Source organism: Heptranchias perlo, chromosome 1 (assembly GCF_035084215.1).
Source record: "Heptranchias perlo isolate sHepPer1 chromosome 1, sHepPer1.hap1, whole genome shotgun sequence".
NCBI classification, from domain to species: Eukaryota; Metazoa; Chordata; class Chondrichthyes; order Hexanchiformes; family Hexanchidae; genus Heptranchias; species Heptranchias perlo.
The window spans coordinates 86420595-86435098 of record NC_090325.1 but is presented as its reverse complement, the minus strand read 5'-3'; the positions used below and the strand labels follow the sequence as shown (position 1 = coordinate 86435098).

The 14504-nt window shown below is 46.0% G+C and overlaps 1 protein-coding gene across 1 annotated transcript in view; it reads right to left on the bottom strand.

Annotated features, from left to right (window-relative positions):
• corin (corin, serine peptidase) overlaps nt 1-14504 on the bottom strand; it is a 184216-nt gene that overhangs the window by 22592 nt on the left and 147120 nt on the right. Inside the window, exon 17 of the mRNA XM_068007804.1 lies at nt 3854-3903. Within this exon, the coding sequence (XP_067863905.1) occupies nt 3854-3903 (50 nt within the window). The remainder of the gene's footprint in view (nt 1-3853; nt 3904-14504) is intronic.

Sequence of the window (14504 nt, the reverse complement as noted above, 5' to 3'; positions counted from 1 at the left end):
ACCTGTACATGCCGGACAGGTTGCACCTCAACAGAGCTGGGACCAATGTCCTCGCGGGGAGTTTGGCTAGTGCTGTTTGGGGGGGTGGGGGTTCAACTAATTTGACAGGGGGGTGGGCTCCAGGATGTAGCAATGGAAAGGAGAAACAAGGTGCACAAAGGATTGGGAGAGAAAGATAGCACTGGAATAAGAAATAGTACGGTATTAGGTAGGATCAGACTAAGAGAGAATGCAAGAAAATCTAAGTCTGGTTTGCAGTGCACGTGTGTAAACGCACAAAGCGTGGTAAACAAGGTTGGTGAGCTGCAGGCGCAAATAGCCACATGGGAATACGATGTTGTGGCCATAATGGAGACCTGGCTCAAAAAAGGGCAGGATTGGGTACTAAATATTGCTGGATACAAGGTGTTCAGGAAAGATAGGGAAAGAAAGAAAGGAAGGGGTGTGGCAGTATTGATTAAGCAGAATATTACCCAGCGACCTGCCTTATTAAACACTACCTGCCCTACCTGCGGCTCCAGGATTGGACTATTCAGCCACCACAGAACTCACCCTCCCGGAGTGGAAGCAAGTCATCCTCGACCCTGAGGGACTGCCAAAGACAGTGCTGGAGAGAAAGGATGTCCTGGAGGGGTCAAGGACAGAATCTATTTGGTTAGAGTTAAAAAATAAAAGAGGTGTCATTACACTACTGGGTGTATTCTATAGGCCACCAACTAGTGGGGAGGATATAGAGGAGCAAATTTGCAGGGAAATTAAAGAAAGGTGCAAAAGCCATAGAGTAGTGATGACGGGGGACTTCAACTATCTTAAGATAGACTAGGATAGTAATAATAAAAGGGGCATAGAGGGGGAGGAATTTTTTAAGTGTATTCAGGAGAACTCTTGACCAGTACGTTTCCGGTCCAATGAGGAAGGAGGCATTGCTGGATTTGGTTCTGGGGAATGAGGTGGGCCAAGTGGATCAAGTGTCAATGGGGGAACATTTAGGGAACAGCGATCATAGTATCATAAGGTTTAGAATAGCTATAGAAAAGGATACGGACCACTTGAAAGTAAAAATACTCAATTGGAGGAAGGCCAATTTCAGTGGGATGAGAACAGATCTGGCCCGGGTAAATTGGAATCAAAGATTGGCACGCAAAACTATAATTGGGCTGCCTTTAAGCAGGAGATGGTTTGGGTACAGTCTAAGTACATTCCCATGAGGGAGAAAGGTAGGGCAACTGAAGCCAGAGCTCCCTGGATGACAAAAGAGATAGAGAGTAAGATGAAGCAGAAAAAATGGGCGTACAACAGATGTCTGGATGGTAACACAAGTGATGACCAGGCAGAATATAGAAAGTTCAGAGGGGAAGTGAAAAAGGAAATAAGAGGGGCAAAGAGAGAATGAGAATAGATTAGCGACCAACATAAAAGGGAATCCAAAATTCTTCTATAGGCATGTAAGTAGTAAATGGGTAATAAGAGAGGTAGGGCTGATTATGGACCAAAAAGGAGATCTACTCATGGATCTACTCTACGCAGAGGGCATGGCCGAGGTACTAAATGACTACTTTGCTTCTGTCTTTACCAAGGAAGAAGATGCTGCCAGAGTCACAGTAAAGGAAGGTGTAGTCGAGATACTGGATGGGCTAAAAATTGATAAAGAGAAGGTACTAGAAAGGCTAGCTGTACTTAAAGTAGATAAGTCACCCGGTCTGGATGGGATGCATCCTAGGTTGCTGAGGGAAGTAAGGGTGGAAATTGCGGAGGTATTGGCCATAATCTTCCAAACATCCTTAATATGCGGGGGTAGTGCCAGAGGACTGGAGAATTGCAAATGTTACACCCTTGTTCAAAAAACGGTGTAAGGATAAACCCAGCAAGAACAGGCCAGTCAGTTTAATCTCTGTGGTGGGGAAACTTTTAGAAACGATAATCCGGGACAGAATTAGCTGTCACTTGGATATGTGTGGATTGATTAGGGAAAGCCAGCACGGATATGTTAAAGGCAAATCATGTTTAACTAACATGATAGAGTTTATTATGAGGTAACAGAGAGGTTAGATAAGGGCAATGCGGTTGTTGTGGTGTATATGGACTTTCAAAAGGCGTATGATAAAGTGCCGCATAATAGGTTTGTCATCAAGATTGAAGCCCATGGAATAAAGGGGGCAGTAGCAGCATGGATTCAGAATTGGCTAAGTAACAGGAAACAGAGAGTAGTGAACAGTTGTTTTCTGGACAGGAGGGAGGTATACAGTGGTGTTCCCCAGGGGTCGGTACTAGGACCACTGCTTTTCTTGATATATATTAATGACTGGGCTTGCGTGTACAAGGCACAATTTCAAAATTTGCAGATGACACAAAAATTGGAAGTGTAGTGAACAGTGAGGAGGATAGTGAACAGTGAGGAGGATAGTGAACAGTGAGGAGGATAGTGAAAGACTTCAAGAGGATATGGACAGGCTGGTGGCATGGGCGGACACGTGCAGATGAAATTTAACGCAGAAAAATTCAGTGATACATTTCAGTAGGAAGAATGAGCAGAACTAAAGGACACAATTCTAAAAGGGGTACAGGAACAGAGAGATCTGGGGGCATATGTACACAAATCTTTGAAGGTGGCAGGACAGGTTGAGAAAGTGGTTAAAAAAACATACGGGATCCTGGGCTTTATAAGTAGAGGCATAGATTACAAAAACAAGGAAGTCATGATGAACCATTATAAAACACTGATTCGGCCACAACTGGAGCATTGTGTCCAGTTCTGGAAAGATGTGAAGGCCTTAGAAAGGGTGCAAAAGAGATTTACTAGAATGATTCCGGGGATGAGGAACTTCAGTTACGTGGATAGACTGGAGAAGCTGGGGTTGTTCTCCTTGGAACAGAGACAGTTGAGAGGAGATTTGATAGAGGTATTCAAAATCATGAAGGGTGTAGACAGAGTAGATAGAGAGAAACTGTTCCCATTGGTGGAAGGGTCAAGAACCAGAGGACATAGATTTAAGGCGATTGGCAAAAGAACCAAAGGTGACATGAGGAAAAACTTTTTTACACAACGAGTGGTTAGGATCTGGAATGTACTGCCCGAGGGGATGGTGGAGGCAGATTCAATCATGGCTTTCAAAAGGGAACTGGATAAGTACTTGAAAGGAAAAAAATTGCAGGGTTATGGGGATAGGGCGGAGGAGTGGGACTAGTTGGATTGCTCTTGCATCGAGCTGGCACGGACTCGATGGGCCGAATGGCCTCCTGTAACCTTTCTATGATTCTATGGGTGTCCGAAGTCCCCACCAGATTTTCTTCTACTGTTTGCCTGTTTTTCAGGCAGCCAGCAATTGAAAATGTCTCCATGATAACAAATAAGAACAAGTTAAATAAGGGGTTGAAGGAAAGGGATATGGACTACTGCTCGTGTGGAGGATAAACACCAACATGGACTGGCTGTGCTGAATGGTCTGTTTCTGCGTTATAATTTCAATGTCACTATGTAATTTCCAACACTGCAGATATCTAGTTCACTGTAGGTGCAATGGAACACAGAAGTGGCATTTTGTGCAATCTTTACTTTTATTTACTCAGTGGCATCTGTTCAGATAAATATTCCGGTTAGATCTTCCAATTATTTTCCTTTAAAATCTATTGATGAGGATTTTAGCAATATTTGCCACCAAGGTTGCAGGTACACATGGGCTCTATTTAAAATCCAGTTTAATTATTTTTTTGTGTCTAGGTTCTGGTGAGATATTTTTAGAACTAGATAAGGTTACAATACATCCAGATTTGTAATAAACTGATCACAGTTCCACACACAGAATTTTATACGAAGGACAGACAGCCAGTATTAAATGAGTATCCTTTTACTTACTTTCTTTGGTGCAGAGGAGGGATACCCTGCTTTTACTTCGACATACCTGCCTGCATCAGTATGGGGAACAAAAGACACATTTATTGGTACAATTGGTAATACCACAATTTATCAGCAGCTCATAACATTCATATCTATAATGAAACATTCTCTCAATTTCGACATCTCATACACCAGATAATAACATAATCGATCACTTGTGCCAGTGACCTATTATAGTTGGGAACAGCAGCTATGGTGTCTGCTATGGTGAATATTAGACAGTGTTTTAGAGAGAAAAAACACACACATAACAATGGTCGAAGTGTTTTACATCTGGACTGTATTATTGACAATAAATGACAATATACTACTCATTGTCAATTACCTGATATGATCAATAGGTGGCGCCATAACGTACAAAACAAAGAAACCTGAGCTACTCGTGCTATTAGAAAATATTCAAATACATCATCGACTCACATCGAAACTACAGAACAGAAACAGATATTCGGCCCAACTGCTCTATGCCGGCGTTTATGCTCCACACAAGCTTCCTCCCTCCCAACTTCATCTAACCCTATCAAGATACTGATCTATTCCTTTCTCCCTCATGTGTTTATCTAGCTTCCCCTTAAATGTATCTATGCTACCTGCCTCAACTACTCCTTGTGGTAGCGAGTTCCACATTCTTACCGCTCTTTGGGTAAAGAAGTTTCTCCTGAATTCCCTATTGGATTTATTAGTGACTATCCTATATTTATGGCCCCTAGTTCTGGTCTCCCCCACAAGTGGAAACATTTTCTCTACGTCTACTCTATCAAACCCTTTCATAATCTTAAAGACCTCTATCAGATCACCCCTCAGCCTTCTCTTTTCTGGAGAAAAGAACTCCAGCCTGTTCAGCCTTTCCTGATAAGGATATCCTCTCAGTTCTGGTATCATCTTTGTGAATCTTTTTGCACCCTCTCCAATGCTTCGATATCTTTCCTATAATATCATTGTATCCTAGTATCATAGTAGGTATAGCACAGGAGGAGGCCAGAAACTTAACTGGACCAGCCACATAAATACCGTGGCAACAAGAGCAGGTCAGAGGCTGGGTATTCTGTGGCGAGTGACTCACCTCCTGACTCCCCAAAGCCTTTCCACCATCTACAAGGCACAAGTCAGGAGTGTGATGGAATACTCTCCACTTGCCTGGATGAGTGCAGCTTCAACAACACTCAAGAAGCTTGACGCCATCCAGGACAAAACAGCCCGCTTGATTGGCATCCCATCCACCACCCTGAACCCCTGAACATTCACTCCCTTCACCACCGGCGCACAGTGGCTGCAGTGTGTACCATCCACAGGATGCACTGCAGCAACTCGCCAAGGCTTCTTCGACAGCACCTTCCAAACCCGCGACCCCTACCACCTAGAAGTACAAGAGCAGCAGGTACATGGGAACAACACCACCTGCACGTTCCCCTCCAAGTCACACACCATCCTGACTTGGAAATATATCGCCGTTCCTTCATCGTCGCTGGGTCAAAATCCTGGAACTCCCTTCCAAACAGCACTGTGGGAGAACCTTCACCACACGGACTGCAGCAGTTCAAGGCAGCGGCTCACCAGCACCTTCTCAAGGTCAATTAGGGATGAGCAATAAATGCTGGCCTTGCCAGTGACACCCACATCCCATGAACGAATAAAAAAAATTTGGCCCATTATGCCTGCGCCGGTTCTATAAGACCATAAGAGATAGGGGCAGGAGTAGGCCATTCGGCCCCTCGAGCCTGCTCCGCCATTTAATGAGATTATGGCTGATCTGATTTTTACCTCAACTCCACTTTCCCACCCTTTCCCCATATCCTTTGACTCCCTTGCTGATCAAAAATTTGTCTAACTCAGCCTTGAATGTATTCAATGACTCAGCATCCACAGCTTTTTGGGGTAAAGAATTCCAAAGATTCACGACCCTCTGGGAGAAGAAATTCCTCCTCATTTCCGTCTTAAACGGACGACCCCTTATTCTGAGACTATGCCACCTAGTTTTAGGTTCCCCCATGAGGGGTAACATCCTCTCAGCATCTACCCTATCGAGTCCCCTCAGAATCTTATATGTTTCAATAAGATCTCCTCTCATTCTTCTAAACCCCAATGAGTATAGACCCAACCTGTTCAATCTTTCCTCATAAGACAACCCTTCCATACCCGCAATCAACCTAGTGAACCTTCTCTGAACTGTCTCCAATGCAAGTATATCCTTCCTTAAATAAGTACACCAGAACTGTACACAGTACTCCAGGTGTGGTCTCACCAGCACCCTTTACAGTTGTAGCATGACTTCCCTGCTTTTATACTCCATCCCCCTAGAAATAAAGGCCAATATTCTGTTTGCCTTCCGGATTACCTGATGCACCTGTATGTTGACTTTTTGTGTTTCATGTACGAGGACGCCCAGATCCCCCTGTACCGCAGCATTTTATATTATTTCTCCATTCAAATAATATTTTGCTTTTTTATTTTTCCTCCCAAAGTGGATAACTTCACATTTTCCCACATTATATTCCATCTGCCAAATTTTTGCCCATTCACTTAACCTGTCAATATCCCTTTGCAGACACTTTGGACCTGATATTAGCGGGGAGGCGGAATGGCAGCGATTGGGCACGTGGGTACCGCCCAATAAAATATGTCTGTTTCCCACGCATTCGTGGATCAATTGGAGCCACGTAACACAGGCTGTCAGCTGGAGAAGCTCTATTTAAAGAGGCAGTCTTCCAATGGCTGCTCCTGGAGCAAACACCCACACACCACAATGGAGCAGCACAGGGGAAAGGCTACTCCTAGATTTACTGATGTCTCACTCCAGGTGCTACTGGATGGGGTGAGGAGGAGGAGGGGGGATGTCCTCTACCCGGTGGACGGGAGGAAGTGCCCTGCCTCTGCCACAAAGAAGACCTGGCTCGAGGTGGCAGAAGAGGTCACCAGCAGCAGCAACATCTCCCGCACCTGGATCCAGTGCAGGAAGTGTTTCAATGACCTAACTAGGTCAGCCAAAGTGAGTACACTTATTCTCCTACATTCCGTCTTCCACATCACCGCCCCCACCCCCCAACTCATTCTGCTCTGCTAACACTACTCTATCACATCACTCCTCACACCCACTTAAGGTTCATCCTCAACTTACCTGCACTTACTCACCACTTCCTCACCTCCCCATTAGTCACCCCACCACTACCACTCAACCCAATCCTCATACGATGTCATGGCTCTGTCTTATACTCACCCTCTGATGCACCTCTTTCATGGTCAGCCTCACCCAAAGCAATGCATTCATCAGTTGGCTACTTCACCCTCACTCACTCACACGTCTGTACTTTCTCCCCTTACAGGAGAAGAGAGTCCAGAATGCACGGGAGAGGGCAAGGACCGGAGGGGGGCTGCAACAAATCATCGTCCTCACAGACGCGGAGCAGGAGGCGCTGGAGCTGAGCCGTACCCTCGAGTGCCTGTCCGTCGGGGATGCCGAGACTGGCACCCGACAAACGTCTCATGACAGAACTTTAACATTCATCACACACAATATGAAATTATGTTAACGTGCCTCGTCATCTTCAGCACCTCAGTATGCTCATCGCAACATGACACATCTGTCATCATGCTTAATATTGCCTTCTGTTCTCTTACAGAGCCTTAAGCGACTGCTGTGACGGCAGAGTGCGATTCCTCAGAGGAGCTGCCGACCTCTGAGGGTGCACCGTAACATCTGAGCAAGCCATCCACCAGCACAGATACTCACACCTCGGTGGATCCTAGTCCCCAGTTAGTTGGGATCGCACATGGTGAGATACCATACGCATGTGAGCACGAGCAGACACTGGTGACAGGGGCAGCTGTGGAGAGTCTGCGTCGGTGGGCGCACTCCTCTCCAGGCTTTGCTCAGCTGGACACAGATGCTGAACCTCGGGGGCAATCATTTAAAAGGAGAATGATCGAGGGGCAGCAGCACATTTGCGAGGTGCTGGAACAGGTGCCACACGCACTCTCCACAATAGCGCAGAGGATAGAGGAGTTCAACTCCTGCATCAATGGAATGGTGGCACAGGTAAGGGAGGGAATCTCTGAGATACTGTCACAGGGACGTGAGAGCATCTCTTACATACAGTCGCGGATAAGTGTAGGAATGTCTGCGATGGAGGGTAGACTAGCCTCCATTGAGCTTCAAGCACGGCTCACAGATGAGTCCATTCAGGCCGTGACAATGGCCGTTCGGTCTCAGGGTGAACAACATTCTGCCGCCTTAAACAGGCAGGCAGATACACTAGCATAAGTCTTACAAGGCTTCACAATGGTAGGAGTGGTGTGGGCCTGGCCCAGGGGAGGGATGATGGTGAAAGAGGACATGGAAGTGGGGACCCCATTCAAAACGCTCCCATGTCTCACCCATTGTCCCCCTCTCAACCAGTGCCCGCAATGCTGCGGGTGGCTGAGTCTGCTCCTGCACAGGTGCAGGTGGAGCAGTCTTTGGAGGGGCCCTCACGGGCACCAAAACCCAGAGGGCATAGGCCTAAAGCATCTAATCGGTCAGGGCATGAAGAAGAGCAACTTGCCACTAACTCTGCTGCAGCCACAGGGGAAGCACCACGTAGATGTAGTTAGAAGCAAAAGGCGAAGCTTTTCTAAGCCCGAAGAGGATGCACAAGGGTGTTTGACGGTTGGTCATGTTTTTTTATTTATATTTGCTTTTTGTTAAACTCACATTAAATATTATTATTGTCGCCACTACTACCATGTCTTGGCCATTCTTGACTGGCTTGTGTAATAAGGCCCTTTCATGATGTTCACCATGAACGCCCACACTTGATGCCACCCATTGGGTCACTCTACAGTGGGTGTATGTGTAGTTGCAGGACAGTTTTGTGCAAGGGGTGGGGCGGGGTGCTGGTGTGGGCGCTGCTCTATCCGGGTGGTGTGAGGACTGGACTCTTCACACTGTCTGATGTTAGGAGAACCGTTCACATATCAGTGACTCCCTAGCCTCACGAGCAGCCGGGTGAGCTGCTGTTCTGCCCATGGGTTGCTTCTCCTCCTCCTCTGCCTCCTCCTCCTCAATGAGGGTGGCAGATGTGGATGGAGCCTCCTCAAGCGGCACCCCTCTCTGTTGTGCAGGGCACAACACATGGCTATAATGCGTCCCATTCTGTCTGGTGCGTATTGAAGCGCTCCCACAGAACGATCAAGGCACCTGAAGCGCATCTTGAGCAGCCCTATAGCATGCTCAATTGTAGACCTGGTAGCGATGTGGCTGTCGTTATATCGATGCTGTTGCTTAGTGATGGGGTTCCTCAGAGGTGTCATGAGCCATGTGTGCAGGGGTATCCCTTGTCCCCAAGGGAAGAGGGGCGGGATTCCCGGAAGATGGAGGAATCGTGGCAGCTGCCAAGGTTTCTGGCGCACACGTGAAGGAATTTCTTGCGGTGGTCACAAACGAGCTGAGTGTTGATGGAGTGATACCCTTTCCTGTTGATGAACAGTCCTGGCTTGTGTGGAGGTGCTCGGATTGCTATATGGGTGCAATCGATTACACCCTACACCCATGAGAAGCCAGCCACAGCATGGAATCTCACTGCCCTCTCCGTCTGGCTGAGGTCGTCCATAGGGAAATTAACATAGTGCGAGGCCCTGCAAAAATAAGTCGTCGGTGACCTGCCTTATGCACTTATGTGCAAATGACTGAGAGATCCCGGCGATGTCCCCGGTGGCACCCTGGAACGATCCGGAGGTGAAGAAGTTGAGGGCAGTGGTGACTTTGACAGCAACAAGTAAGGAGATGCTGCTCAGCCCAGCCGGGAGCAGCTCGGCATGAAGGAGGTTGCAGATGTCTGCGTCTACCTGGCGACTCACTCTGAGCCTCTGTATGCACAGCTCCTCAGAGAGGTCCAGGAAACTGAGCCTCGATTTGTAGACCCTGTTGCGAGGGTAGTGCCTCCTGCGACATCGCTCTCTCTGTTGTTGCCCTCTGTGCTCTTGTGCAGGTGCCTGTGGGGCAGCACCATGTTGTGGAGCTCCATGTGGTGGAGGTGGATACCGTGCCTGGCAAGGCTGGTGACGTTGCTTATCCTAGGATGTAGTGGTGAATGCAGTCATGGTGCCCCCTATCCTGCGTTATGAGTTTGAGGGGGTCCGCAAAGTAGTTAAATATGTTTGTACAGCAGAGTTTTGGGTGGAAAGTAAGAATTTTGAGTGCAAACACAAAGATCTTGCACCCAAAACTTTGTCTGAAGTGACAGATTGCCCTGCTGCAATAAATGACGTTTTCTCCCCACCTGTCAAATAAACATTTGCATTTCCCACTAGCTGCTGGCTGAAACACATCTGTTGCAACAGGGAGTGTTTCCCACAGCACGGGAAACTCGCTGAGGATGCTTCAAAATCGCACCCCTGCCAAAATGTCGAGTCAATCAAGTAGTTCAAGTCCCTCAACTATCTGACAAACTATACAAATTAACATCCCGCTGGCTTTCAGCAATTTTCGGAGCCCCTCCGCCCCCAACACACCCACTCCATCTACCAAAAATCGAGCCCTTTGTGTCCTCGTCGCAACTTGCTTTTCCACCTATCTTTGTATCATCAGCAAATTTGGTCACAATACTCTCTGTTCCTTCATCCAAGTCATTGATATATATTGTAAATTGTTGAGGCCCCAGCACTGATCCCTGCAGCACCCCACTAGTTACAGATTGCCATTTTGAAAATGACCCTTTTATCCCGACTCTTTGTTTTCTGTTAGTTAGCCAATCCTCTATCCATGCCAGTATATTACCCCCAACACCATGAGCTCTTATCTTATGCAGTAATCTTTTATGTGGCACCTTATCGAATGCCTTTCGGAAATCCAAATATACTGCATCCATTGGTTCCCCTTTATCCACCCTGCCCGTTGCTTCCTCAAAAAACTCTAATAAATTTGTCAGACATGATTTCCCCTTCATAAAACCATGTCGACTCTCCTTGATTGTACTATGAGTCTCCAAATGTCCTGCTACTACTTCCTTAATAATGGATTCTAGCATTTTCCCAATGACCGATGTTAGGCTAACTGGTCTATAGTTATCTGCTTTCTGTCTCACTCCCTTCTTGAATAGCAGTGTTACGTTCGCGGTTTTCCTAGTGAATTCTGGAAGATTACGACCAATGCATTCACTATCTCTGTAGCTACTTCCTTTAAGACCCTCGGATGCAAGCTATCAGGTCCAGGGCACTTGTAGGCCTTTAGACCCATTTGTTTACCTAGTACTTTTTCTCTAGTGATAGTGATTGTTTTTAGTTCCTCCCCTTTGCCCCTTGATTTTCTACTATTATTGGTATAGTATTAGTGTCTTCTACTGTGAAGACAGATACAAAATATCTGTTCAATTCCTCTGCCATTTCCTTGTTTTCCATTATTATTTCCTCAGTCTCATCCTCTAAAGGACCAATGTTTACTTTAGCTATCCTCTTCCTTTTTATATACTTGTAGAAGCTATTACTGTCAGTTTTTATATTTCTTGCTAGTTTACTATTTTCTTTATAATTACTATTATAATTTATTTTCTTCCTCTTTATTATTCTTTTAGTCATCCTTTGCTGGTTTTTAAAGTTTTCCCAATCTTCAGGCTTACCAGTAATCTTTGCCATGTTGTATGCTTTTTCTTTTAACCTGATACCATCCTTGACTTCCTTAGTTAGCCATGGTTGGTTCACTCTTTTTGTGGAGTCTTTCCTCCTCACAGGGATATATTTTTGTCACAAGTCATAAAATATCTTTTTAAATGTTTGCCACTGCTTATCCACCATCATACCATCTAATCTGTTTACCAAGTCCACTTTATCCAATTCCGCCTTCATTCCTTTGTAATTGCCATTATTTAAGCTTAATGCAGTAGTTTCAGACCCAAGATCCTCGCTCTCAAACTGAATGTGAAATTCTATCATGTTATGATCACTGCTTCCCAAGGGATCCTTTACTTTGAGATCATTAATTAATCCTGTTTCGTTACCCATTACCAGATCCAAAATGGCCTGTTCCCTGGTTGGTTCCCCGACATATTGGTCTAAGAAACAGTCCCGAATACACTCTACGAACTCCTCCTCAGGGCTACTTCTGCCAATTTGATTTGAAATTTCAGCTCTTTCTGTGAAAGAGCTATCCAATTAGTCCTATTCACCTGCCATTTCCCCATGGCCCTGTAATTTTTTTCCCTTCAAGTATTTATCCAATTCCCTTTTGAAAATTACTATTGAATCTGCTTCCTCCACCCTTTCAGGCAGTGCATTCCAGATCATAACAACTCGCTGCGTAAAATAATTTTTTTTTTTTTTTTTTATTCGTTCACGGGATGTGGGCGTCGCTGGCAAGGCTGGCATTTATTGCCCATCCCTAATTGCCCTCGAGAAGGTGGTGGTGAGCCGCCTTCTTGAACCGCTGCAGTCCGTGTGGTGACGGTTCTCCCACAGTGCTGTTAGGAAGGGAGTTCCAGGATTTTGACCCAGCGACAATGAAGGAACGGTGATATATTTCCAAGTCGGGATGGTGTGTGACTTGGAGGGGAACGTGCAGGTGGTGTTGTTCCCATGCGCCTGCTGCCCTTGTCCTTCTAGGTGGTAGAGGTCGCGGGTTTGGGAGGTGCTGTCGAAGAAGCCTTGGCGAGTTGCTGCAGTGCATCCTGTGGATGGTGCACACTGCAGCCACAGTGCGCCGGTGGTGAAGGGAGTGAATGTTTAGGGTGGTGGATGGGGTGCCAATCAAGCGGGCTGCTTTATCTTGGATGGTGTCGAGCTTCTTGAGTGTTGTTGGAGCTGCACTCATCCAGGCAAGTGGAGAGTATTCCATCACACTCCTGACTTGTGCCTTGTAGATGGTGGAAAGGCTTTGGGGAGTCAGGAGGTGAGTCACTCGCCGCAGAATACCCAGCCTCTGACCTGCTCTCGTAGCCACAGTATTTATATGGCTGGTCCAGTTAAGTTTCTGGTCAATGGTGACCCCCAGGATGTTGATGGTGGGGGATTCGGCGATGGTAATGCCGTTGAATGTCAAGGGGAGGTGGTTAGACTCTCTCTTGTTGGAGATGGTCATTGCGTGGCACTTATCTGGCGCGAATGTTACTTGCCACTTATGAGCCCAAGCCTGGATGTTGTCCAGGTCTTGCTGCATGCAGGCTCGGACTGCTTCATTATCTGAGGGGTTAGGACACTAGGCCCAACCATGTCGCCTGAAGCTCTTTTGCTGGTCACCTTAAATCTGTATCTCTGGTTACCCACCCTTCTGCCACTGGAAACAGTTTCTCTTTAATAACTCTGTCAAAACTATTCATATATTTTGATACGGGGAAAAGGCGGGAAAGTGGAGTTGGGGTAAAAATCAGATCAGCCATGATCTCGTTAAATGGCGGAGCAGGCTCAAAGGGCCAAATGGCCTAGCCTGCTCTTATCTCTTATGGTCATATGGTCTTATCACCCATATCAAATCTCCCCTTAACCTTCTATGCTCTAAGGAGAACAACCTCAGTTTCTCCAGTCTCTCCACATAACTGAAATCCCTCATCCCTGGCACCATTATCGTAAATCTCTTCTGCACCCTCTCTAAGGCCTTGACATCCTTCCTAAAGTGTGGTGCCCAGAATTGAACACAATACTCCAGCTGAAGCCTAACTAGTGTTATATAAAGGTTCCCCATAACTTCCTTGCTTTTGTACTCTATGCCTCTATTAATAAAGCCCAGGATCCCATATGCTTTTTTAACAGCCTTCTCAACTTGTCCTGCCACCTTCAAAGATTTGTGTACGTACACCCTCAGGTCTCTCTGTTCCTGCACCCCCTTTAAAAAATTGTACCATTTAGTTTATATTGCTTCTCCTCATTCTTCCTTCCAAACTGCATAATTTCACACTTCTCTGCGTTGAATTTCATCTGCCATATGTCTACCCATTTCACCAGTCTGTCTATGTCCTCCTGAAGTCTGTTACTATCCTTCACATTGTTTGCTACATTTCCGAGTTTTGTGTCATCTGCAAACTTTGAAATTATACCCTCTATGCCCAAGTCCAGGTCATTAATATATATCAAAAAGAGCAGTGGTCCTAATACTGGCCCCTGGGGAACACCACTGTATACTTGCCTCCAGTCTGAAAAACAACCATTCACCACTACTCTCTGCTTTCTGTCCCCTAGCCAATTTTGTATCCATGCTGACACTGTCTCTTTAGTCCCATTGGCTTTAATTTTGCTAGCAAGTCTATTATGTGGTACTTTATCAAATGCCTTTTGAAAGTTCATATACACATCAAGCACACTATTCTCATCAACCCTCTCTGTTACTTCATCAAAGAATTCAATCAAGTTAGTCAAACACGATTTTCCTTTACCAAGTCCATGCTGACTTTCATTTATTAGCTCATATTTTTCCAACTGCCAATTTATTTTGTCCCGGATTATTGTCTTTTAAAGTTTCCCCATCACCGACGTTAGGTTGACTGGCCTGTAATTTCCAGACTTATTCCTCTCCCATTTTTTGAACAGGGGTGTAACATTTGCAATCCTCTGGCACCATCCCCATATCTCAGGAGGATTGGACGATTGTGGCCAGAGCCTCCACAATTTCTACCCTTACTTCCCTCAGTAACCTAGGATGCATCCCATCTGG